The following is a 27,285-nucleotide window of genomic DNA, read 5'->3' on the forward strand; positions in this document are numbered from 1 at the left end:
ACAAGCCACTTTTCTCCTGGAAATCAAGCTATAATTCCAAACTTCTGATTTTGGTTACAGGAATTGTAATTGTTATTGCTTGTCAGATTGATGGGAGATGCTTTTTGTATTTGAAATTGTTCCAAGGAGGTGGTGGTGGTGGTGGTGGTGGTGTTGGTGGTGGTGGGGGGGGGGGGGTCATCCAATGGGAGATATCATTTTTCTTAGAGGTCATATAAAAGCAGGAATTGAGCTACTCTAAAAAATTGAGAGGCCTTTCTGTTACATTTTTTATGTGAATTTCTATAATATTGCAGACATTAGCATTTTCTCGTTTAAAAATAATCTTGATATTAGAATATACAACATTGATCTCAACGGCTTTCTTAGGAGAAGAAAAGCCGTTTTGCGCAAGTCATTTTGAAAAAAAAAGAAACATCTTGTTTTAGAGTAAAGGCATTCAGACAAAAAAATTCATTTTCTCATGAAGAGTTAGGAAATATTTACTTGAAGATAGTCTTGAGAAATTTTTTATCATCAGTGTAGATTAATTCAAAAATGTTCAGGTAAATAATTCAAGTACACAAATGCTCGCATTATTATACTGTGCACTTCACTTCTTGAAACAAACCACACTTGTTTCAAAGGGGAGTGCAGGTAAGGCTTTGTCAAAACACCCTTATTTTTAAGAATTGCTTTTTTCACATGTATGATTGTTTTTGACTGGAATTTTTCATTTGCTGAACGCCCCCCCACCACCACCACCACCACCACCACCCTCACAACTCACTCACTCCACTGTGACTTTGACCTTAGGGAAACAAACAGCAGCTTGCCTATAAGTCACCGCAGGCTTGTATGGGATTACCTGTTCACCTCCCTGACACCCTTTTCACCCTGCCAGCTTCACTTGAACCTGGGCAAAATGAGGAAGGCAGGAATCATGCTGGTTGTTTGCCAGCTGCCTTGCTGACTGTTGAAACATGACATGGCAGATGGCATACAGATCACAAGGCCTTTTCAGAAAATATGCTCATGTTCCAATACGCAGATATTTTTTTCTTCCCAGGCTAATGGCTCCTTATTTGTAATCATAGCACACAGGAAACAATGTAGAAGGTAATTTATGTACCACATGGGGTTTCATACCCTATTCCACATATGGTTTATATGTAGGAATACGACTTCATGTTTCTATTTGTAAAACCACTGCATGAAATCCCTTTGTTTGATTCACCATTTCCTTGGAATGGGAGCTGTAATGTATTGTACTGGGACATAGTGAGTTAAGAGAAATCAAAAGGTGCTCTACATCATATGCTTTAGACACAAAAATGCACTCAAACTCAGGTAGAAACTTTATTAACAAAACAAAAGAAGCGAAGCCTAGCTTTAGCTTACCTCTATCTATGCATCAGGTGCTTAGTGCCACAACAAGCTTAGTTACTTTAAATATTAAAACAGCCACTCAATTATATATCTTTATCTCTATAGACTTTTGCAACGACACGTACAGCAGCTACAGCTCCTTTAAATATCTTTAAATATTCGTCGTCATGCTATTTCTCTTTTGCCAGTGCCCCATCTAGTGGCTACTCAGCACAGTACAGTACAGTACACTCAGACAGCTAGGAGTAGGAGAGTGAGGGTTACAGACAGGTTTAGGCACAGCAGTTCTGCCCTCTAGTGGACAGGAGGCTCCAGTGAAGATGCAGCAGCTCCTTAGGCGACAGTCCACTGCAGGATGCTCATGTCCTTCCCACCGGTGGAGATCAGGTGACTGTCGTCATGGAGAAAGGCAACGTTGGTCACATGGCTGCTGTGGCCACCGTAAACATGGCTTGGGGCCTAAGGAGAGAGAAAGGAATCAGATGCACAATGAGCTGCACAAATTCAGCAGTTTTATCAGATGTCTGAACACAATCACATGCCCAAGATGCAACTGACAAGGAAAGTTTGTAATAGACTGAGGAAGAATACTGTGTTCTTTTCATCAGGCTACTTTATCAAACAAAAAGGTGCAACCCTTTTCTTTCTGTCCTGGACATGGATATTCAGGAGTTCCAGTCAGGGGCTCACCCTTGGCTGGGAGCAGGGATTTGAGAACAAGTGCACTTTGCCAAAGTCATCAGCAGAGGCCAGGAGCTTGGCGTCATGTGACCTGCACACGGCGTTGATATCTGTCCCGTCAGCACCATCTGGCCAGATGCCTAGCCACGGAGGGGGAGAGAGACACCAAAGTAAAACTCCCAGTAGGACAACTCTCTTGCAACCATTTGTAGCAAATGTGTAAGGTGTACGGTCGCTGTGCAGAGTATATTTTCGGGCTCACCGAAGACACTGAAGCCCAGGACACAGGTGGATGTGGCCCACTCCAGGTTCCTCACAGTGTCAGCGTTGGTCACATGTTTGCCACTTGAGGATTCCCCTAAGGGGGTAAAAAAAAAAAAAAAAAAACAGGATATAAAAACAGGAATTCAGACTCAGCACAAAGAATAATCACACGCACATCCTTAAAAGTTGTGGTAAGCACAGCACTAAAACAAACAAGAACCAGAGACTGCACACCACATTAATGTTCCCAAGTTTTATTTGCACATACAAAACACGGCCGTTATTATACCGAGGTCCTGATGATGATCCTCAGGGGTTTAAACATTGGTATTATTTGTGTATGCAAATAAAGTTGGAGGCATTTGAGTGGTGTGCAGACTATGTCTAATTTTTCAGGAAACAAACTCTGCCCATAAAATTCTTCTTGCACTGTCTATGAAAAACATTAATGCTCACAGAATAAGATCTCATAGTCTCCTGAGTTGGTGACGATGTACTGGCTGTCAGTGGACCAGTCCAAGTGGGTCACAAAACTGGAGTGGCCCTGTAAAGCAGCAGACATATTCTCATTCAGACTGTGAAAATACCAGGAAAAATACAAGTCCCACGAGCCAGTGTGCATTTTACCCACCGTGCACTTCCCTACACGACTGTACTTCCTGCCATTCTCCGTCACTGCATACATGTAAACAAAGTTGTCATGGGATCCCACTGCCAGGTAGGACCCATCTGCGAAGCAGAGGATCAGCTGTGACTGTGTGTAAACACTTTCCAGGAGATGCAAACCAAATATATAGAACAACAAGACTGACTGCTCCCCTTGAGAGTGTTGGATAAAAGCATGCAAGAGGAGTACATCCAAGTTGAATACAAGAGAATACTAGATCACTTGAAAAATATGCAAGAGCAACAACCATGGATATACAGCATACATATCTGTATATTTAAGCATACCTACCCTTACATCCATTCAAGACACTTTCAGGGTCTGAACATCAGGCAATCTAGTACACGCAAACACAGCATGCAGACAATCTATTAGCTCTATATCTACAACATGCATGTGACACACATGTACCTGGTGAATATTTGACGATGGAGATGATTTCATTGCCATCTGTGTGCATTGACACAAGGTCCCTGGTGTCAGTGTCCAGCACCAGCCACCTGAATAGGACAGGGAGACACAGGTGGGTCAAGGGTCTTAGGAGTTCTTCTCCACATAAATAAACCCAGGGTAAGTGTTTGTCTGGATGTATCAAAGCATTCATCAATCAGCCTCTTAAGGGCCACCAATTAGTAGTTTACCTCCAAGAACAGCCCTTTCCAACATTTTTGAATGAAACTATTTCTTGCTCTAGCTGGGGATATATGTGAAATGACAATTACAATGGTGTAATAAGCATCATTATAATATGTCAAAAGGAAATCCCAATTCTCTTCAGATGCTAATCCAGTTCCTCATTAAAACACTTCACATTTGTTCCATGAAAAAAACGTAACAGCTCTTCCCATTTCATAATTGTAAATGATTTAAAGAGTTTGATTTTATTGGAACGAGGCCTTCCAAGACTGCAATTTGGCATTGATGTACAAATTTCCAGAAGCGTTTAGGGATTGTTAAGAAGAGGGACACATTCACCTACTTGTACAAATGAACTGGAAAACAAAATGTTCCCAAAAACTTCTTTTAATTATATGCCAGGAAAAAAAAACCATTTTGTGACAATATTCTGCAGGATTTAATAATGACTGTTCATCGTTTGCCATCAAAGTGCATGAGAAACCATTTCAAAAACTTTCAAACTTATGTGTGCGTAAGGGAAATGGCATAACTAAAACATTCTTTCCAAGTAGCACAATGTCCTCATAACACGTCACAAATAAGGTTTGCATTTAATATGGAAATACAAAGATGCTTGGTCATTGGTCATGTTTTTTATACCATAAACACAGAGTGACTGCCTTCTGATTCAGAGGTTTGGTCAGGCTTTTTGGCTCCTGACCGAATCGCATCTGTATGGTCCACGGGCTGCTAAAAGCCAGCATACACGCAGTCAAAATTTACCTTCCTGTCATGGTTCCCACAGCAACCACAGCCCCACTGGGATGGAATCCAGCAGAGCGAGCGGGGTCCTGTGGAATGATGGGACATACCAGGGAAATGATGAGGGAAGTAAAGACGCCATGGATCAGGGCATTGACCTACATAGAGTTCAATTACTTGCGCTTATAATCTATTTTTCCTTCATTTGTATATATAATGTAGACTAGACTATACATCTGTTTGACAGACTTAAATAAGAATAAAATCAACTGTAAACATAGACTAGACTTCACATTGAATCACAGTTCTCTTGTAAGCAAACATTTATTGGCATTTTTGTTCAAAGAAAAAGGGGTGGGTCAAGTTTAAAAAGTCCATACAGGACAGTGTAATCAGAATATAGCTGCATTATTTTATGGAAGCGGGTGCAGAGAATTAGTGCAGAGAAGAGCCTTGGTGTGCTGTATGTGGGGAAAAGGAGCACCTCTATGTACTTGCTCCACAGGGGTTGGTGAGTGGTGGTGTCCCACAGGTGGACCAGCTTGTCCTGGCCGCAGGTCACAAACTGCTCCATGCTGGGGTGGATGTCCAGGCCCCACAACTCATCCGTGTGGCCCTGTCCCATGAGAGAGTGAGAGAGAGAGAGATGTGGATCAGACTAGCAATGGACACCAAAAGGTCTTTTATACTATTTGACACAAACGTAGCTGAACCTAATCAAAGTACTATCAAAAATATATTTCTCCACACCATCACCTGAAGATGAAGTGTCCCTAATCTATCTTTCCATATCAGAAAAGAATGTGCAGAGTAGTATTCTGTTGAATGTTCCTTCAACCTATTGTATTATACTATATTGCACTGTACTGGATTCTGTTTGAATTTTTTAACAATGAGTGACAAGACATAGTACATATGTAATACTTGTAGCAAGTCTTCAACTACTGCATGCACCCAGTCAGGCTGAAAAAATGAGCAGCAAAGAGCATTCTTATTTCTTGGTTTCTTTACCTGAACAATGGGACTGAGTTCCCCAGAGAAGGAGCCCTGGAGTATAGCATTTCGGGTTGTTCCCACAAACAAGCCGTCCTGTTTCCCCTCGGCCAGGGACCGGACCGGGCCAAACATCTCAGGCACCTGAAAGGGAGGGGAAGAGATCAATGCACCATCCGCCATTCAAGCTGGGAAAGTGTTGGCAAGATCACTAAAACACACCTTTCTTCAGAGTTTCATGAATGTGATCTATATGGGGACCAGCCTTTGTACTGACCCAGGATCAGTGCAGGAGCAGGAGGTTACCACTGTACCCATCTGCACCTTCATTTATCAATGGATGCATTCATCCATCGCTAAGCTAATACTTAATAATCTTTTCCGGATAACTTAAATGGCTTTAGAGGTTCAATTAGTTTCGTTTCAAATGGTAATCAAAGGTAGGAAATTGCTTTTGCTATGCCTGAGAGGCTATTGGTGATCTGAGAAGTGCTACGGTGGAATAAAAGAACAGAAAAAACCAACACTTTACAGGAATGATGCCAAGCAAGCATCTTTGTGAGGGTTTAAAAGAAGACCGGTGTCCTTTAAAGGACTCTTTGATATCTGATATCTCTCACCTCCAGTTCGCTCTTCTTCTGGTAGTCATGGTCCCACAGCACCACCCGGCGGTCCTTGCCTCCTCCCGACACCAGGGTCCCGTCCTTCAGCACACACAGCGAGAAGATCCCGCCCTCGTGGGCCCCTCCCACCACCTGGGTGATCCGGTTCCCGCCTGCCAATCACAGGCCGGTGTCAAGTTACACACAATTCAGACAGATGATCCCACCCTTCAGGGCCTGATCCTCTAACTGTTCCTGTTCCCACCTGTCAGAACTGGAACTGTTGTGTTATCCCTGATAGCAAAAACTTTCAAAGATGCAGGAAATCTACAGAGATGAATAAGTACGAATGAGCAAGACTCACATGGGAGAGGTCTTCTATTACCTCTAACGACTTCCTTCCACTCTTAATTAAAAGATTCATCAATAATTTGTCAGAGGATATCAGATTCTCCCTGTTGTGGGTTCCTACAATGTATTTATACCGATAATGCAATATAGTTGAACTAATATTTGTATAATGTGTAATCTCAAAGGTGAAGTTCACTGAAAATGCAAAATGTAATGTTTCTCACAAACAACCTTCAAAGCACTGTTCATAAAACCTGTTCTCCACCCTCTCTCTGTTGATCGCCAGAGAGAACCCTTATTGCAGTAATCCTGTTTTTAATGTAAACAAAGCAAACATTTCCAGGCATGTCTATTGGTCAATTGATATCACTTGATTATTGACCTACTAATATTCACAACGCTCATATTTTCCAGTGTCCGCTTTGTTATACGACAAGCACCAAACGACAACAGAACAGCAAACATTGAAATGCGTTTCACCTCACCTTTCCCCCAGATGTAGATGTTCCCGCTCGAGTCCCCGGTAATGGCATCCCCGTTCTCAGCAAAGGCGATGCAGAGCACGTACTTGGGCTTCTCGTGTTTCTGGGAAGCGAACGCATGGAGCAGTCAGTTGGCCGCACCCGTAATGGAAAACGGAGCCGACGCGTTCCAGCGTAAGCCACTTAGTCTAAAGTGGATCTCGAGGCGAGCCTAATGGCCAGACAGACACTTCCATCTCATTTAGGCTCACTATCACACCATATTCCAAAGCCAGCTAAGGCTGGTCTAAAAGGAAAAAAAAGAACCCCTGGGACAAAGCCTTGATGCTGGTGGGACAAACCAAGCATGTATAATTCTGTCCCATAAAGCCCATTTAATGCCCATATATTTTTGTGGGGTTGGTACACTGAACTGCACATTTATTTTCAAATACTTACTTTTTGAAGAAAATATTAAAATAAATAATTACATATTATGCATCACACACACACACACACACACATGCATGCACCTGCACATGTACGCACACGTACGCGTGTACACACGCACACACACGCACGCACGCACACACAGGGAAAATACAGTTGTAAGGTAAGGAGTAATAAGGTAAAACACAAGCAATACTTTGGACAATGGCCCAGGGTGCCCCTTAAGCTAGGCTGGTACCTCAAACAGGCCCTGCCGCTTGGTAAGCGTGTTCCCCTCCATGGTCCAGAAGTTAAGGTGGGACTTCCCGCAGGTGACGATCAGGTTAGCCTCCATAGGGTGGAAGGAGGCCCCCAGCACAGAGTCATTGGAGCACTGTGGGGAGAAAAGCACCAATCACATTACTGGTGTCCTTCCAAAACTGAGAAAGTGCTTACCCATGTGTGGCCCTTGCTGCTTTTAATCTACAGTTTTAAAAGGCTCTCGGTGAAGCACGCTGATGTAATGTGTTTAACGGGAAGAATCGATGAGGAAACTTAATGGATTGCCCTTATAACAGGGGCCGCATACTACCGTGCCTTACATAAAGCTAACTACTTCCTGTTCGTTAGCAACATTTTTTGTGTCATTTTTTTAGCTGTTGCTTGTATGTACTCATTTTCCACGAGTCACATTTAATTGTTCTGAATTGAGTTCATTGCACTGTTTACATGCTGGATACAGTAGGTATCTTGCGAAAAACACTGCGGGTGTCAGCAGTATTAAACCCAGCCCAGACTTCATCACCTTCACATCGGCCAGCTGCTTCTCCTTCTGCCAGTCCCACACTGACAGGATGTGGTCGTTGGCATCGTCCACAGCGCACAGGTGGGTGCCACCATTCTGCAGGGCACGGGGGAGGGGCACCAGAGGCAAAACGTTAATGTACAACCAAGCACACCCACACACAGAATGGTTTCCAGGCTGCTTATTAACCACAATCAATAATCTGACCAATGAGAAACAAGGAAATAAAAGAAACCTTTTTTTATTTAGGCATTTGTGATAATGCTGGTTTTGTAGTGCAGTATCCTGGTTAGCGATTGAGTCTTAGATTTCATACGCACCGACTTGGAAAAGGCCACACAGGTGACGGCTCGGTCAAACACCCCCGACCCGATGACATGGAGGGTGTTGAGGCTGACAGAGTCCCACACCCGAACATGAGGAGGCAATTGCTGAGGGAGAGAGACAGACATGGAGAGATAATCATACAGGCACTCTTCCAGGGACAAAAACACAGCCAATCAAAAACACATGGCCATTGCCTTCTTAATCTCAAAGTCTCTAATTAGAAATCCACAGTCCTGCTGCGCCATATTTTTAACTTAATCATTTACCTTCTTAGCAGACTCCCCTGGCCAGGGAGAGGTACAATGGTACATCTTTGTAACAGCAGAGCAACATCCTTGTGTGTTTTGAACAGCATGCTTTTACAAGATCAGTTGGGGTGATGTTCAAGCTTGCTAAAGACCGTTCTGAACACCCTACCACATGGCGCTCGTAATTTATTTAGAAAACAACAATTTGCACTGTACCTTGCCATCTTTGGAGGTTCCAGCTACTTGCCCGGTTGCTATGGTGACCATGTCTGGATGGACTCCCAAACTGCAGAAGATAAAATGCCATTATTTCCCTAGTCAAACTGGAGGCATTGGAGTGGCCAGTTTCTATTCCAAATACCCTTGGAGGAAAAATATTTGAATTCTAAAACATTTGTCATAGACAAATAAAGGCTCCCAGACAACAATTTAACAAACACACAGAGGCACAGTAAAAGTAAATTACAGAAAGTTTCTGGGTTAACAGGTGCCTAAATGCTTAAAGGAACACATTGCATGATGTGGATGCTTTAAACTCAGAAGTTATCATTTCTCTCAAAATCAAAAAGAATTATCCAGTGAGACAAAACATTTCATCTTTAACTAATTATAAGCCAGATGTGATTTAGCTCTCCTGACCAAACCAGTTTTTCCACCACAATAACCAACACTGAAAATGAAGCATAGGAGACCCACATCAAGGTGTTCCTCAATGCTCTTAGTCATGTGACAATGTGTGCAGTGCATTCAGGGCCACAGCATTAGGTCCCACCCTTATTTACACAGTGCTCCAGCAGGAACTGATTTGAATAGTAAGTAGTTTTTTTTATTTGATTCGGGAAAGCCCGCAGGAATCCCAACAGTGAAGCACTTTGTATTTTAAATGTATGAACCAATTGGCTGGGAGACAAGGTGGAAGCCAGAGAGCCAGCAGCGGCCTGTTACCATTTGACGTCATCGTTGTGGCCCAGGTAGTGACGCTGCTGCTGCTCCTCCACGTTGTACAGCACCACAGCGGAGGCGATGAAGTAGACGATCTCCCCCGTGGGCAGCAGGTACAGGTTGGAGCGGCAGTCTCTGCCCCTGTAACCGTACCTGGTCATCACCAGTTAAGGGGGCCAAAGCCATAGGCTGCGGATGATTGCATGCCACAGTGACCAGAAAAAGGCCAAAGGCACTCATAAAATAGCACAGAACATGAACCTATACCTCCGTAATGGAAGTACTGGTTTCGTAGGAACCCAAATAACAAAAGCCTTGAGCGACTGGTAGAAGCATGTAGTAACTGCATCATCTCTTATACCAGCGTTTCCCAAACCTCTCCTGGAGGACCCCTTATCCTGCATGCTTTAGATCTCTCCCTGCTCCAACACAGCTGATTCAAATGATCAACTCGTTATGAACTCCTGAAGCTGCTTAATAATGAACTGATCATTTAAATCAGCTGTGGTGGAGCAGGGAGAGATCTAAAACATGCAGGACAAGGGGTCGTGCAGGAGAGGTTTGGGAAACGCTCTTATGCAGAAGAAAATGTTTCATGACAAGAACAGGCTATAGAGCCCAGTCAAGCTCAAGACTCTGCCTGTAACCTACAGTGTATCGAACACTCTATAACTCTCTAACTCTATAAGAGTTGTTCTTATAGTTTTGTTACATGACTTGTTTGCATGTGAGCAACATTTATTTAAAGCAGTTAAGGTCTAAAATGGCTCTGCAGGCTAAGCTTGCAGTCTCATTTGCATAGCCCTGTCAATGTTAGCTCATTCCTGTGCACCGCAGCCAACCGACGGGACACAAGGGCCCATTGTGCGCTGACAGCCGTGTCCCTCGCTCGCCGACATGCTACATGGGACGTGAGAACTCCCCAGGCGACCGAAGGATACACCCACTGCAGCTTGAGGCGGTTCTCGGGCAGCTCCAGCTTGGTGTCCAGGCTGTAGCTGTCGCGCAGCTGGTCGGGTATGTGCATGGTGACGGGGCGGCCACGGAGGAACATCCTCACGTACCCGTCCTCTGCGGGATGAGAGAGAGAGAGAGAGATAAAGGGGAAGGTTAGCCTAACATTCCCATGGGGTGATGTCATCCCCTCTCCCTGATAACTCTGCCCCTTCCGTATGCATGTACGCACCCATAAACCCGCTCCTGTGCTGGCAAAGCATATCCAACCTTTCAACCCTGTACAAAAATGTTCTAAGACTTCCAAACTGTGATAGGATTTTACAGGACTCAGACAGGATTTTACAGTGTGGAGTCCAACAACATTTCCCTTCAGGCCTCCGACAGGGACACTTAACGAAGATGAAGATCAGTGCAGTCATGGCACTGAATCTAATCTAATTAGGAAGCCTCCCTGTGATGGCCTCTCATTGTGGAGTGCCGCAGTGGGAAACTTTGAGCAAGAATTTGTCTAGCACACATCTGTAACACCCAATAAGTGGACCACACAGTTGCTGTTGGTAGCAATTTACCGTAACATTCTCTAGGGTTCTTTGGCCCATATATTTTGCCAGTAATCACCTGAGCATTCATCCTGACAGGAGTGGGCAGTCTCTCTGGCTATAACACACTCATTAAAAATTAATTAAGGCTCTAACAAGGAAGAGTTGTACATTTTCTCTCTTTTTTCATTTATCACTTCAATTATGATCTGAGACATGAGAAGGTGAGTGAAATGGCCTTCACGCCTTCCCTCGGCCTTTTCATCTTTGCTTGGGGTCGCATTGCCAGTAACACAGTGGTGATCACTGAGCTCCCGTTCCTAAGTAGATACTATCATCCCCTGCACTCCTCAGAGATTTCTTACAAATTACCGAGAGTCAATGTGGTGGAGGTGTGCAACCACCTTTTGCATACTGCTGCATTGAAACTTACCAGCATTGAGGGTGCATTCTTTGGATTTGCTAAAAAAAAAAAAAAAAGCAAAAACAAATCATTTAGAAATCCAGCATATGAACATAAAATGCACACAACTGAGCATGCGCATGGACACAAGTAATATGGACATGAGAAGGCATTTGGAAATGTTCCCATTAATGCAATTTTAATGTGGAAACTACCATTCTTGTCTCATCAGCAAGTGCCTGAATAATTCAGAAAGACCTCATACTTTATTCTTCATGCTTTTTCTACAGGAGTCTGATGAACTCTGAGCCCATTCAAAAACAGCTCACTAAGGCACCAGCAGTGAACGAGTATGACAAGTATGAGTCAGGGTGGACCTCATCTGTACCACTGTAGAAACAAAACCATGCTGTAGAACAAACTTTACCTCGGCTGGACTAGCAATAAGTAATGCCCAAACTTTAATATTTTTGTCTGTTTTGTTAAGAGTGCCTGTTGAAAGGCTGCTAGGGGGGTTCTGTGAGGCAAGAAAACATAAAGACACAGTTTTATTGGACATACAGTTGTAGATGCTGATGTATGATCCTTACAAAATGAGCAAGTCCATTAATCATGAAAAACAATCAATACAAAAAAGTCATATGTTCAATGAGAAGCTGAATAGCTTTAGATGCCCATTAATAATATACGTGACAGCTTCACATATGCAAAGAACACCCTGTTGTGGGTTATGCTGAGAAGACCACAAAGTGCAACACCTAATGGGGAGAAAATTAATGGGATCCTGGCATACATGCATGTAGTCAGCAAGCTAGTCTGACACCTGCAGTTTTTTTCCCGCATTTAATTAAAAAGAGATCTACAGATAGTGGCGCAGAAGCGGGGCAGGTTGTCAATATCCCATAACCCCTCCTCTCTGGCTTCCCCCTGGCATCAGCTGAAAAGCGCAAGGTGGTGGGGGAGGTGGGGGCTTTGTCGGGGGGGCAAGCAACGGTCTGCTGCGCCAGGCCCCCCGGGTGGACGCCCCCACGATGCCACAGACCTGCTGACTCCACACAGCGGTGAGAAGATTGAGAGCGAGACTCGTGTGTGCCCCCTCCTCTCTGTTAGGTAACGGTAATTCGGAACGGCAAGAAGTGGCAACCTCTCTTTGGCCCGGCCAGATTTATGGATCAATTATTAAATACAGCCCATGTATTGAGAGATGGTCTGGCTGAGCCCGTATGTCTGTTCATTTATTGCAGCCGATCCAATATGTATTTAAGGCTGACACCAGTAGAAAGTTTATGATGTTTGTCATTGTTTTGGATGGAGCAAGTAGTGTACGTTTCCTGGGAAAAGCACCCACATACATACAGTGAACATGTGATCTGCCAACGGTTTTTATGCTGTACAGCTTAAGCTCAAATCAGCCACTGGGGGAGGGAAACTTTCAATAGGTCCTCGTTAAAAGTTCTCTGCAAACTTGGATGGCTTCATCAGAATATTTATTTCACTTTGAAAGTAAAAACTTGTTCTGTGTTCTTGGCCAATTTAGAGACAAACAAAAAAGTGTACAGAAGCAGATGAGTCAACTTTGTGTTTTCTCATTCCTGTGAGCCAGAAGGGACATCCGCAACGAACAGAGTTATACAAATCCCAAAAGAGAGTGTGCAAACGTAACGTCACAAGTAAAGCCCCCCAACGGTCTACTGTTTAAGCGGGAGAAGCTGTAGAATGCTTCAGCATGGATATATGTGTAAGAAAGAAAACTATTACATGGAGAGGCCAGCAGGCAGTTTCTGTTTAAAGTGCTTTACAAAGAGCTATGTCCTCACGGATTTTCCCAAAAACTGGAGGCCTGCCTTGTTTACTGCAATCCAAAACCACTAATTACAGCAAGGCTACATGGGAAATGGGAAACAGCAAGGGGAGAGAGAGAAAATATCAAACTTGTGGGGCTTAATCCTTTTGCTCTGTTTGCATGAAAAAACTATCTCAGGAATACCAGACCATGAAAATACATTTTCCTTTCTACAATCCCGGCATTTGGGTCCAGTCAGCACACATACTAAGCCAATATATGTTAGCTTCAAATTATGCAAATTCCTTAAGGCAAATGCTGCATTTTCCCAGGCCAAGTAAGGGGTGGGTTCTCTTGATATGGCAGTGCCTAGCTGGTTTCATATTAATGAAGGCCAACAGAAAGATCAATACTCATTTTTGTTCATGTTCAGGAAAAAGGCTTTAAAAGTCATAGTGTATTTCTGAGAGTAAGATTTTGCAAGCATTGTAACTTAAGACCTATTTCACAATCGCAAATGATGTGGCTCTTTTCAAAACCTTGCTGCAAAAAAAGCATTGCAACGGGCATTTGATTTTTATTTCATGGTGTAGTCAACCAGTACCTAACCTGCCTATTGACAATTTCAAATGAATATTGAAGTCAAAATACATACCTTTGCTTTCGACTCGATACGTTTCAGTTCCAATTATAGGAAACTGATGTCTGAATAATATGTGGGGCAAATGAAATAATTACATGCACACCACACCACAATTATATACAGCTTATGATGGTGGCAAAAGGTTACTGAAAATGGCCAAGTAGTATTCAATTAGATGGGTCTGCTGGACTAATGTAGGATATAGGAAACACACCAATCACATGCCTGCCTTATCATTGCCGGAAAACAGCTAAAATAATAGATAAGAGATTCAGTATCAGTTTCCTTATAGACATTTGCATGCATTTAATCTTCTCAAGCAAATCTAATATAATGCAATTCAAATGTATGCCATGTCCTCCCCCCATCTTTTGCTCTGCTCCCTGAGTTCACATCTGTATTCAGGAAGCACAGGAGTCGATAGCTCTAATTCACATTGAGTAGAGGTGTCAATCAATAGCTGTGTGCACAGCATGATAAAATCACGGCACAGGACAACATGTCCTGCTAATGCATGAGGTTCTTGCCGCATGTCTGCTACAGTAAAACGTCACAGCAATGTTGGGAGAACGTTTTTGCAGGGCAGAGACAAGAACATAGAAACCACTGACTGGATTCCCTGACCAGACTCCACGCACTGTTTGTGCAATGTGCATTAACACTATTTTGTATGAGCTTTAAAAATGCTTATACATATGTGCAGTGCATATTATGCTCAAATGCAGGGGCAGATAGTTTAAAACTGACATGTTCTAAGTTCTGAAATCAGCTGATTGTTCTCAGTTTTATGTTCAGTTCAAGGCCTTTTACAAGCACGCCTATGACAAAAAAAACAGGTCATGGATAGCCATAATTAGAAGCAGAGATATTACGCCAGATGGCTTCTTTTGTAACTGTTTTCAGAGCATAATCTAAAAAAGGCTAAACCACAGAAGCCATGACTGCTGAGTCTTAGCAAACTGTGCACAAAAACATACACAACCAACAGTGAAATGTTTAGTCTCGAATACAGAACTTCACCTAAAATGAAAGAGCACCTTCTTGTCAAACTAAGCACAAAAGCACACTTAAAAAGGAGGAGCAGGTATACGTTTACCTGGATGATCTCTTCATGGCGATTGCTGCCGTGCAATAGAAGAGGAGCAAACAGTACGGCCTCAGTCAGGAAACTAGCTGCCTCCCCTGCCGTTTCAGGGAACTTTAGCTCCGCTAGTTTATGTGGACTTTTCAACCAATGGCAGCGCATTTCCTGACTCTGCTAAACTGCCCAGCTTTGCTGTGACCACACCCCCCATTAGCCCAGCCTGGTAATTTCATGTGTCAGTGTGGGTGTGCACAGGGAAGAGCTTGTGGGCTAACGCTGTTGCAGAGCTTCCATCTTTTTGTTTTTTTTTTTTTCAAAACCAAATTACACTGTCATATAATCGTATTTGACTTCCTTAGTCTGGTTATCTGCTTGCCAAGCAATGTCCAGGTGTTTCAGATTTACCAACTATTAACCATTTCATGGTTTTAAAGGCAAAGAAACAATGAGCTATTGAAATTAGTTTTCAACAACAGAAAGTAGCACTGATACAAATAATAAATGACTGAAAACTTTCAAATGCTACATAAATGGAAAAAAAGTGAACAATCACTAAGTTAACTGGTGTCAAATTAGCTATATAATTTAATCAATCATTTAACCTTTACCTCTGAAAGACATTTCACCTCAGTTATGTAGTGCTAATCTAGCATAGCCTCTGTTCTGCTCTCTCCACCCTAAGGCAATGCAGCACTTCCTGTCAGATAGAGTAAAGCCTAAATTATTCAAGCTGGCTCAATAAGCTTTCTGCTGTTGTTGTCATTCTACACCAATCTACATGGCACTATGTACTAGCAGTAGCCATGGTGCTGCCATGCACAATTCAGGACAAAGACTACATTTATATTGAAAATAACAATGCAGATAGGTTTTGTGGGGATATGGCGGAGGACCGAAGACTGCCAGCTCAGTTTTGTTCTAGAGTTTGGGTTGACAGCACAAGTGGGGACTTTGTGACTCTCGGTGACCGGAGCTGTCAATTAACGGAGCAGCCGCTGACCTGAAGATGAGCTTGCACGGGAACAAAAACATGTCATATGTCATCTGCCCGACTGAATGGTGAGGCAGGGCTATTTTTATCTGGCCGGCCCGGGCTACACTAACAGACCGCGATCTCTCGTTTCTCTCCTTCCCGAATTCTGTGGAGTGGAAAACGAGCAGAATTCTGACAGGCTGGCCATGTCAAGCAGAGCTGCTGAGTGCACCTGGGCTCTCCAGCTTTACTTTGACATGAACTTGGTGTACAAGAAAATGACAGAAAAAAAATAATAAAACCCAGAGTTTGTGTTCTGAGTTAGATTGTTACAATGGGGAAAAATACCCACACACTGATGTATAGCTCCCAGTGTAATTTTTTTTATTACAATGGGCAAAAGGATGACATTTTTCCAAAGTCTGGCCTTCACTAGGTCAGGGTGTTCAGATGACAAAGACCACTCTCAGAAAAAGTCAGTTTTCTCCCTTTCAGTTGACTTATTCTGGGAGCTGTGCGTAAGTGTGTGGGCATTTTCCCCTTTATCACCATATTCCCACTGCTGCCATGTCCATGAGGAAATTCAGATGAGCGTGCTTTTATTAAATTCATGGGCTCAGGTTGTCACCTGTCTCGCTTGCTGCAGGAGGAGCTGCTGGAAGAAGTGGTTCGGCTCCGCGAGTCAGAGGACATGTCTCTCCTCGCCGTGGAGAGACGCTCTGTGGAGATGCTTTTCCTGAGAGAAAAAGAGACAGACAGAAAAGGGAGAGAAACAGGCAGACAGGGGGCAGAAAGAAGAGCAGGGAGCACAGAGAGCAGGAAATAGGAAGAGAGAGTAGAAAGAAGGGAGAGGTAGGGAGAGCACAAGAGAGAAAGGTAAGAGGAGAAAAAAGTCATTTGGTGACAACCTTACTCTTCAAAAAAGGCCCTTTAGAGGACAAAGGTGTAACTTGAAATGGAAGATACACTGACAGCAGTCCTACATGACTCTGATATTGCTAGAGGGAAACAGAATTCACACAGACATGGAGCATAACAGAGCTACTTTTACATTGAGGAAAGACCATTATCTGCTTTGAATAACAATGGGAGATAGCTAACGGAAGGGCCATGGCTATTAAACGAGGCCTTTGTTTAAACAGATATACTTTCCCTACCCGTAATCAAAATAATGAGAAAGGATACTGTAAGTATACTGTAAATGGTACATACACAAAGCAAATGCCCAACCCCCAAACCCCCCCCCCCCCCCCCCCCCCCCCCACACACACATTTATATTTTACACACACACACACACACACACACACACATACATCTCAAAGACACACACACACTCACACACTCGCACACACACACGGCCTCCTCTTAAATGGACATACATTTGACTGAGCAAATGGATACAAATGGTAAATGGTTTAATAGAGATATGGAAACCAAGTCAATAAAATCAGTCAATAGCAGTCATGAGGAGGTGACTGCTGTTGATGACTCTGCACTGAGGGCAATACCAGCACAGTGTCTATTTAGTGTCCCAGTAACAGAGGGACAACTCGTGTGTTCTCAGTATCCTCCAAAATCCACAAGGTATTTTAATTGACAGGCTTGGAGAGAGGTTTACATTTTAATATGTCAGTAAACTTCAAGTACAGAGTGGAAATTATTACATGAGAGGGGTGAGACTCAAAATTAAGGTGAACATCTGTGCCAGCTGACTTCTCATGAAACTGTGATGGACTACTGCCCTGCACGCCATGCTCGTAATAACTTATACAAGCCCTTTAGAACTGATTCCACTTGGCGACAGATAACTCTGATGTCATTTTTTGGGACAGGGTGGGAGAGGCACCCTTTAGAGGGAGGGAAGACAGAGAAGACCAGCTGGGGAGAAACACTAGATTCTGTACATTACTTTGTCAAAATACTTGTCACTGTCAAAATACAGTGTAAAATATACCCCCCAGAAAGGTTGATAGCTGCATCTCTAAGAATGATGGCAAAGTGTTTCACAGAGATGCTAGCCATTTTGTTGTTCAGGTTTCAAATCTGCTACTTTGTGGTACTATGCCATGCCATCGATGGAGATGTTGTACAACACTGACACCCACTGGCAAAACTTGGTAGTAAAACACCTGTGCAGAGCAAGGTTTTCAGAGCACACACAATCACAATTTTGTTAATAGCAGAGAAAAGTACAAATAATGCTTTAATTTAATAGTAAAATATTGGCGTGACTTTAGACGACTGTACCTACCTTTTAATGGAGAGCAGTACCTCCTTTTTGGGGGAGGAGGGTGATGAGGGGAAACCCCCCAGTCGTTTGTGTGGTATGTACCCATTGCTGAGGGGCTTGGATGGCAAGGCTTGCAGGAGCTGACGGACTGATGTCATTGCAGAAAGAAGAACAAAGTCAACCACAGAGCGTGCAGTGTGAAAATGCAATAAAGCCATCTAAAATGAAGAACAGACACAACGAACAGAAAGCAGCTCTAAAACAATAAAGGGAATGCCACCATTTCCTCTTTTTTCTTCTATGCTTCTCCTCTTGTCTACCAAAAGTGCCCCAAAACCTTACCACGATATTACTTTTTCATAAAGGTTAGGGCAACAGAGTAGTCTTCCTCCTTTGAAATAGGACCTGTGTTTAGCAGACACTTTCTAGGGGAGGCGACACCTACCCTTTTTCATTGCTGCGCTGAAATTACAGCACATTAGCTTAGCATACAGTCTCATCCAACTTGTATAATTTATATTTGCTCATGTTATCCATTTAAAAAGTGGGATACTTGCTGAGGGAACTCAGTTAGGCAACTTGCTGTAGGATACTTGACTCAAACTGGCAACCTTTGAATTACTGCCCTCGATACTTAACACCGCACCACACTGCTGCCAAACTTCACAAGAAAGATAATGTAATTAAAATACAACTAAGCATCCCTGTATAAGTATTGCCCAAAGGCAGACCTTGCATTCGGGCATTTCTAACATGACTAATTGAAGCAATTTAGCCTCTTGGTTGATCAAATGAGGTAACTAACAGTTTGGACAAAACAAACCCAGAAAGCATAAGATTTCTGCAGTGACTGCCAATGATACCAGCATTCTTATCCTGGAACCCTGCAGTCCTGCAAGTTTTAGGTCTGTTACCAGTTTGATGAATCCCGCTATTTAAGGACAATGGCTGAACTCACTCAAACTAAAAACTGAATCAGTTATGTAGCTGAGGATGGGAATGAGCCAACTGACATGAGGAATACTAGGGTGAATTCAGATGAGTGACGGGAGACTGAGGCTTCATGAACCCCGGTAACGGGCAGACTTATGATTGTGTTGTGAATTGTCAAATTATTTATTCACAAGAGTAAAAAAGGGTGATTGGTTCAGATCAGTTATTCACTGTCAATGTAATATAATAGTAGCACCCATTCTGGGGTTCATAAAGACCGCACTTCCCACCAGTAGATCAGAGGGCACTGCAGAAACAGAGGCTGATGGGAACTGAAGTCTAGAGCTAGCTTTGACCCACGTAAGCGCGGGACTTCAGATCCCCTTCAACACTGTGGAAAAAAATTTCGCCTACTCAACACACACCCCTGGTGTATGTGACGGGACGTCCAGGCTGCGGGCCCTCACCCTTGGTGGGTACGCTCCTCTTGCCGGGGGCCTGGCTCTGCTCCTCGCAGCAGCCTAGCCTGCGGAGGGCGTCAGCCAGCGCCGCCTTCAGCAGCTGGATCTCATCCTCCTGCAGCTGGACGCGCTGCTCCAAGTGCGACAGGCGGTCGTCCACCTCCATGGCGCTGCTCGCCGACAGGTTGTCATCTGGGTCAAGGGGTGACAGAGAGGGAGGCATTGTGTCAGCAAACGAGATGTTATATTCAGTGGTGGACGTCACAGTCTCTGTACCTTCTGCCAGGAAGCCAGTTGTAGCATTCCTGAACAGGGAGCATTCTGGTGAAGGTGGGCACATGTAATTATTCATTACCAATTAGACTCTTTTCAATCAATGGCCATTCACAGCCATAATGAAAATACATTACAGGCCTGTCTGCTCATGTCTACAGAGAGCGCATAGTGCATACTCATACACTATTGTACCGAGGCAGGTCCTCAACGCAGCTATTCATCAGAGATGAGAACTGCTTTACAGTGCAACTTGCCGTGCATTTTCTTCATCAGTAATAATGGCAACACTGCTGACCAACTTAGCCAAAGATTGCATGGTTTTGAGGCAGAGTGGGTGGCCTTGTTTGTATTGTTTTGAATGTGGATGGGTGGCCATGATTGAATAGTCTTCAGTTCGGATTGCTGTCATTTTGCTATGGCTCCACTTTCGTGAATAGTTCATACTACAATACAAAGTATGGCATATGGTCGGCGCATGTGGTATGCCAAATTCATTATACTTGAGCCAGTAGCGTACACTTGTTTCCTACTAAAAACACTAATCACTGTCCCAACCCCCTCCCCATCTACTTTCAACCAGATCTTGTCCCACATCTTATCCAAACCATAACCATAAGTCTTCAACAGGGGTGAAATGATAGAGTCAACACAAGTGTATTCTGTGTGCTGGGTTTTGCAAAAGAAAAACAGATACAAAAACAGTCCATATTACAAGCTGACCTTGGCGTGCATTTTGAATGGTACCCAGCAGCCCAGAGTACAATGCTGATACAGTCTTTTCAAGTGTGCCTGGTGTCATTCAGTTGCTGCAAGCTTAATTTATGCAACCCACAGCACAGCGTGTGGCAAAACCATCAGAGCACTGAACTCAATTAAATCTGGACTCCAGAGACAACCGCCACACATTCATTTCATGTCTCCCATTCAAGCGAACAGCTTGTTTTGGATTAGCTTGTATTAAAACGGGCATGCAGACTGCTTGCTTTACTGTTTGTCCCCTGGCAAACACACAATCTCGTGACACTGCAAAATCTCATAAACACACCTTAGATTTCCTAATAATGTTCTTATCTTAGACCTACTGACCTCAGCCAGTGTTGTGTGGCCTAATAATTCTGTTCACCTGGGTCTGTTGAGCAATTTAATCCATGTGTTTGTATTGCCAAGACAAAGCAAAGAAAATACAGCTGAAAAAATGTTTGATATCTCAGTGTGCTTGACCATCCAAACCAATGCCATCTTGATTTCTGTTAGTACTTGGTCAGGTTTTTAACAATAACAACACAACAACTGATTTACAGAGCAACTGTGATGTAGATAGCAGACACTTTGCCATATTTTGGTCATGCACTTTAGGTCAATGTCCTGCAACGAAGCAAACCCCTTTTCTGTCCAAGAACTGTTTTCCGGAAAAAGAATGTGAATGGTGACTCAGACTCATGGAAGGTCAACAGGTCTGTAGAGAGGATGATGCAAAATCCCCCCCACCCGCCCCCCCCATATTGCAACATCCATAGGTCGATTCGCATCAGCATTATCCGCTAGACCAACTCAGACCGCAATTGACTCGCATTAACAAACAAAACAGCAATTACTCTCTTAATTAAAATGAAAACATCGTCATACCTCATGAATCTAATTCACTTCATCACAAGTGATTTTCCCCAAGCATGAGAGAGGTTTAATACTCTTGCTTTTTTTCCCCCTGTTCCAGCTCTGTGAAATGACCCGTGAAGATCAGAGAGTACTCTAAGGTACCAGGTGCTAACCTTATGAAAAATGCATGAATACTAATGACAGGTGGAGATGACTATGGGGGGGGGGGGGGGGGGGTTAGGGGTGGATATGCACAGTGAAATGAGGCAATGTGCCCTGAAACAGGATGCACCCGGACAAAAAGGGGGGGGTTGAGGAAGCGTTTACGGTGAAACCTGAAGCTGCCGGCGGATCGGCTTCGCGGGAGCCGCTGAAATATTCATTGGCCGGACCCACTCGGCTGCCTTGCCCTACCTGCCATGCCTCTTGCCAGTCAGACGGCCTGCTGTCGGGGGGTCTCGGATGCCAGGTCTAATCCCTTCTGGGGCTTTCCCTTCACGCTCGCCTTCAGCTCTGTGCCGCCCGGCGCCCACGCCCTACCCCCCACCCCCTCTCTCCGCCTCCTGCAACCGGACACTCTCCCTGCAGATCTCCTGATGCAGCACTCGCCCGCCGGCTGGCTGGCTGGCTCACACCCAGACTCAGCGCAGCGCCAAGATGCAGGCAGGAACCGCAGCGGCAGGCAGGAGGGTCCCACACGGCCTGCTGGGATTACGCTGTCCTCCAGCCAGGAAAAAAAATGGTGTGGCCCAGTGTTCACAGCACTGGGTCCTTGATCAGGTGATTGTGTACATTATATTTTTACTGTGAGACACAGTGAAAACCATTCTGCATTTGTTTGCGTTGTTGTTTGTATCTCTGGAAACTACACACATCAAGGGACATCAGGTAAATCAGTCTACTAAGAAACAACCCTCCCCAGAGGCTGGGCCTCTGGGCTACAGAACAGATAAATGTGTGTTCCAACAATGTGTGTTTGGGCAGGATTTTACCAAAATACCACAAACTCAGTGAATCTGATGAGTATGAATTTTAAAAAAATTCCATTAATAAAGATGATGCGTCATGAGCGCTGTTATCCCCATGGCTGTCTGGGCAAAATTGGCAGAATGAGATATTTACAACATCCATTTAACATAAAAATGTATGGCAAGGCTTTTAAAAAGGAAAAAAATAAATAACAGAGCTCGCTGTACCATGATTTAACTGCACAATAAAATCGGGGTTTACGAGCAGCTCCTAGAACATGCTGTAGACCTGTGTCTTTGTCTAAAGCAAGACTCTACCATTTCCAGGTGCAGAGCACATTCAATCACAATATATCGTAAACTTGAAATTCATTTACAGTATCAGCAGTAATATCATGCCCGTCTGACAAAATATGGTGAACGTACACCTTACTTTGGAGGTTATCAAAGAGCTGAACGTCACTGGACAGCTTTTATCATAGCAAAGACAAATTATCAGGCAATATCTAAGTCAAGATTCAGTTAACCTTACTGAATAGCGTCTACATCCTTATCTTCCCCATAGCTACTGCACCCATATGCTTTGTATAGCCAGCTCAAGGACATCAGAATGAACAGAGGCATTAGAAAGCTGCACAGAACTGGAGGGAGTCCAGCTGCCTACTTTTCTCTCCTCAAGGGTGGAAACAACCATCACTGACCAGATCAAAAGCAACTCGATCCCTATTTAGAAGAAAGAGAAAAAAAAACGTCCATCAAATCAGCTGAAACGCGGTCAACAGCACACAGTGACCATCTGTGTGGAAAATGTAGGGTAATCCTCAAGATGGACAAACGCTGATGTTCAAGACTGAACATCACATTTGGAGCTGTGGAAAATCACAATGTCAGTGTGTAATGCCAAAGATATGTGACCAGCACGGTCACAAAAGCACACATTCTCAGTTCTAATTCTGCAGTCCTTTACATGCATGCGGATCTGTTGTTTGCTGTGATGATGGGCATCATCATCGTCATGTTCTTTCCAAGGTGACAAATACTATTCAAAGAATTACCATGATGATATTAACACGTGTCTGCTGTCAAACACCCACATGTACTGTGCCATAATTCATACCCCTGACCAAATAGGGACAAAACATAAACATTAAAGAACTGAGGTTGGATATTTTCTATTGGAAAATAAAATATTTGGATATAATATGGAAAATGGATATTTAAAAAAAAACTATGAATGAAGTTTGACAGCATTGCACAGAGTAAATCTACATTGTTCACAAATAATGTATTTTAATCCAGAAAACACACAATGGTCACCTTTATTAGCAAGAGATTAGCCCTAATGACCACGGATAAAATGATTTGACCATGATTAAGCCTCCTACCACGTGTTCCTCCTTTACCCACATGTTGCTCCTGTGAGAGGAGAGAGCAATAATCAGAATTGGTTTTTGCAAGAATGTTACAGCTAGCTTTGATGGTGTCTGTGACAACACAAGGCATGTACACGTGTTTTTAGAAAAGCCATCTTTAATTCATTAAGACACCCAGGCAGAGATGAGGGGCAGCTAGGATTACTCATTGTCATCTGTCCACAGGAAGTCTCAGCCCATAACCAGAGAGCAGGCAACATCTAGAAAGCAATTTGTTGTACAGAGGACACAAGGAAACAGCCCTTTCTGACATCTGAATGGAAAAGCCAGTTTGTGCTTTCAAGTGTACTTTAAATCTCCTTACTGTTCCATTTAGAGGACATTAGGGCCTGTCATCCTGGGCTGTAGTCACGTGGTGTACTCAATTACACATAGTCGATCATTTCTGTACAGCAGCTGAGGCGATTTGCCAATGTTTTTTACGAATTCTTGTGGAAAGCAGACGCAACCAGAGGAACACACCTGCTCCGGTGTCCGTTAGTAAATGTCAGCCATTGCACAGATGGCTGTGCAGAGTGTCAGACGCCTGGATACCCGACCCCCGCCTTCAAACAGGTGCCTAATTTGAGACATAATTTACAACTGATTCCAGGAATAGTCGCCGGGGAATCGTAGGGAGCAAGCAACAATAGTTATTTTGAAAAATGTACTTTGAAAGGACACCTTCACAAGTCTTTTCCTGGACCGTGTAACATGCCTATAATATGGAAATATTTCATATCTCAAAGATACGATGCTGTCGTGTCTCACAGCGAGATTATTGTTTTACATGTATACACCATGTCCTGATATTATAATTAGCCTAATAAAACAGCTCAGGTGTGGTAACTACGAGAGCCAGCATCTTTGGCCTCGTTGTATATAAATACAATCCATATTCAGTCATTTCATTTCACGTTTGATGGATGCGCCCAGACCTCTGCCGCAGATAATAACATACAGTATAGCTTACTTCACCGGCTAGCTACACTTTACCAGGTGGTTCGCGTTGACGACTACCTGCGATTACCAAAGCGCAATAACCGATTTGAAGTAACCAGATTAGAACAAGGATGAAACGGTGTCATATCTGAGTGTACAGCTCGAGTATTGTAATAAGTCATGCCAAAACTTACCGTTGCAGTACTGTAGAAGAAGCGTAGTAGTGTCATAAAGGTTCCCGCAGGAAGCAATCCTCTCCGACATTTCTCCCCCTTTCTACCCAGACCTGCTCCTTTTCTCCTTCTTACAACCTATTACCTCTCTGAACGCAACGCTGCTTATTTTCTTTCACATTCACATTCAGTAATCCCTCGCCGCCCTCCCTGTTTTTGTAATCGTCTCTCCCTCTATTATTTCAGTCTTCGGGCTTGCCGTCTCCTCTGCTTATCTGTTTCTATAGCAACAGCCTCACCATCACGTTTTATCTCACGATCGAAACGATAGAGAGGGGTGCATTAAAAACCACTACATCGACTACATTAACTTGTACGATTGACTAAATGCATGACACTGTAAATAAAAAAAACCTATCACGTACATTTAAAAATGTGTAAGGCAACTATTTACCAGTGGCGACGAGGCATCAGTCAGGCATTTCCCAAATACCCGAAGGTGCACTTGAAGGATTGATTTACAATGAAACGGTAGCCAGGAACACCGGTGCATGGTGGTTCAGTGTGAGCAAATGAATAATTAATTGCAGGAAGGTGTCTGTGATGGAGGCACGTGTTGAATTTAATAAATTGATTCGCAGTGTTGCAGGTTCTCGTGCACAGTACTACCGATAAGCTGTATTTTATTTGATGGTGGTAACGGGAAAACATGAATAAAGGACTTAAGTCTGTTGTTTTGGAGAAAGTCTGTAATACGACTTGCAATCAAATTGACAGAGTAAAACCTAACCTGCTTATTGCGGCTGGTTGACACCCTTCCTCCTTCGTATTGAACCCGAGGTAACAAAAGATCTTCCTCCAAGAACTTAAGAGTTCTTATGCTTCTCCTGGGGGATTGGTTAAATTAGAATCTATTGTAATCCCGTTATAGTAAGCAATAGCCTTTGGCTACAAAAAAAAAAAAAAAAAAAAAAAAAAATCAGGCACACGTGCTCAAATTACACACCTGTCCTCTGACCTCCCTATATTTCATTGATACCGCTGTAAAGCGTCAGACGCGTCTTTTTGTCTCGCTTGATGACAGCTAGGTTACTTTATGAATGTAAAACTATCACGTCTTTAATCTATAGTACTTGAAGATTTGTAATCATTTTATTTTAAAATCAAGGACCTCTTTTTTTTAAAATATAGCCCAAATCCTTAATAATACAGCATCCTTCCGGCATACATTATTGTGAATTAAATTGAATTAGGTTAACAATGTGATGGTACATTGTATGGCGAATGTATGCAAAGATTTGATTGTACCCCCAGTATATCCATTTGTTTCTATATTTACACATTCTACTTATTTTCCCATATAAAATTTCATACATATAGATTTGGGACACTGCAGTAGCGCGTTTTTGATACTAGATGGCAGTATTGTTACAGAATAAAATATTAAGAGTGGATCCTTTTTGGATGTTTTTTTCAGTCAAAGGTGCCATCTTGTTCATCACTGTATCTTCTTGTTATGTGTGTATGCTCTGTCAAGAGCAAGTACTGGCATTACTGCCACTGCAAGTACTATTACAAGTAAAGTTTGTTTGCTGACACCTGACAAAGTGTCTTGAGACGCCTTTACGCTTCATCCACAAAATCTGAGAGTGCAATGCCTTGGCCACTAGATGGCAATAAACACACATGGAGAAAACTTTCCCGTACTGCAATGGATTTTGCCTGTTATAACATATGTTCACCTGAATACTCACTTGAATATTGCAAAGGTGACTTTTTACATATGTACAGGCTCCCAGGCATATGACATGCATACCATTATTTACAATAATACTTAAATGGGGATTACATTCATATGTGTGTAACACTGCAGAGGTGGGGTTATTACAATTGTATGGGGATTCTGAATCCTAGTTACATTCAAAGGGGAATCTCAACCATACAGACATTTTTTCTCTCAGATTGTCAGATTGTGCAGGACTGATCATTTTTGTTTGATTATTCTATGAAATGTAAGAGTAAAAGAGAAACTGGTTGTGAGTGCATTCCATTAATGTGCACTTGGGAGAGCATGTGCTTCCAATGAGTAATGTAGTTTTAAATAGATCTTACTTCACTACCATTTTAAAATGGATGTCTTACTCACTTTCTATGACCTGTCTGGTAACTGATGCAATGTTTTAACAGGTTCGGGAAGCAACAAGCAATCATTTTGAGAAGATAAATGTGACAGCAAGGAAACAGATTTCTCCTCAGTGAAACTGCTTTATTACTTTTCAGTACAGGATGTAGACTGTAACTACTCTAACACCAGGTAAGGATTACCGTTCTCCTTTACATTTTTGATGAACTTATCGTTTATTTTCATCCAGATGTAGATGCCAGCAACTGGA

General features: G+C 43.1%; 1 protein-coding gene across 3 annotated transcripts; it reads right to left on the reverse strand.

Moving 5' to 3' along the window:
- Window positions 1-1,331: 1,331 nt before the first annotated feature.
- Window positions 1,332-25,064, reverse strand: eml2 (EMAP like 2). Of its 3 annotated transcripts, none has more exons than XM_036536326.1 (22): window positions 24,914-25,064; window positions 19,532-19,717; window positions 18,153-18,279; window positions 16,529-16,636; window positions 11,448-11,476; window positions 10,460-10,589; window positions 9,522-9,671; window positions 8,793-8,862; window positions 8,322-8,432; window positions 8,002-8,097; window positions 7,456-7,590; window positions 6,792-6,891; window positions 5,974-6,128; window positions 5,372-5,497; window positions 4,845-4,976; window positions 4,382-4,449; window positions 3,392-3,480; window positions 2,945-3,042; window positions 2,770-2,857; window positions 2,312-2,407; window positions 2,059-2,189; window positions 1,332-1,827 (listed from the first exon to the last, which is right to left on the reverse strand). In XM_036536326.1, exons 1-22 carry the CDS (start codon window positions 24,981-24,983, stop codon window positions 1,702-1,704), a joined length of 2,421 nt encoding a protein of 806 aa, XP_036392219.1. In that variant the 5' UTR covers window positions 24,984-25,064; the 3' UTR covers window positions 1,332-1,701. The 3 variants fall into 3 exon arrangements, with proteins under 3 accessions (XP_036392219.1, XP_036392218.1, XP_036392220.1); XM_036536325.1 differs by having other exon boundaries at window positions 19,490-19,717; XM_036536327.1 differs by lacking the exons at window positions 16,529-16,636; window positions 18,153-18,279; window positions 19,532-19,717; window positions 24,914-25,064 and adding an exon at window positions 14,940-15,029.
- Window positions 25,065-27,285: the final 2,221 nt, after the last annotated feature.

This window comes from Megalops cyprinoides, chromosome 9 (genome assembly GCF_013368585.1).
Source record: "Megalops cyprinoides isolate fMegCyp1 chromosome 9, fMegCyp1.pri, whole genome shotgun sequence".
In the NCBI taxonomy this organism is placed as follows: domain Eukaryota; kingdom Metazoa; phylum Chordata; class Actinopteri; order Elopiformes; family Megalopidae; genus Megalops; species Megalops cyprinoides.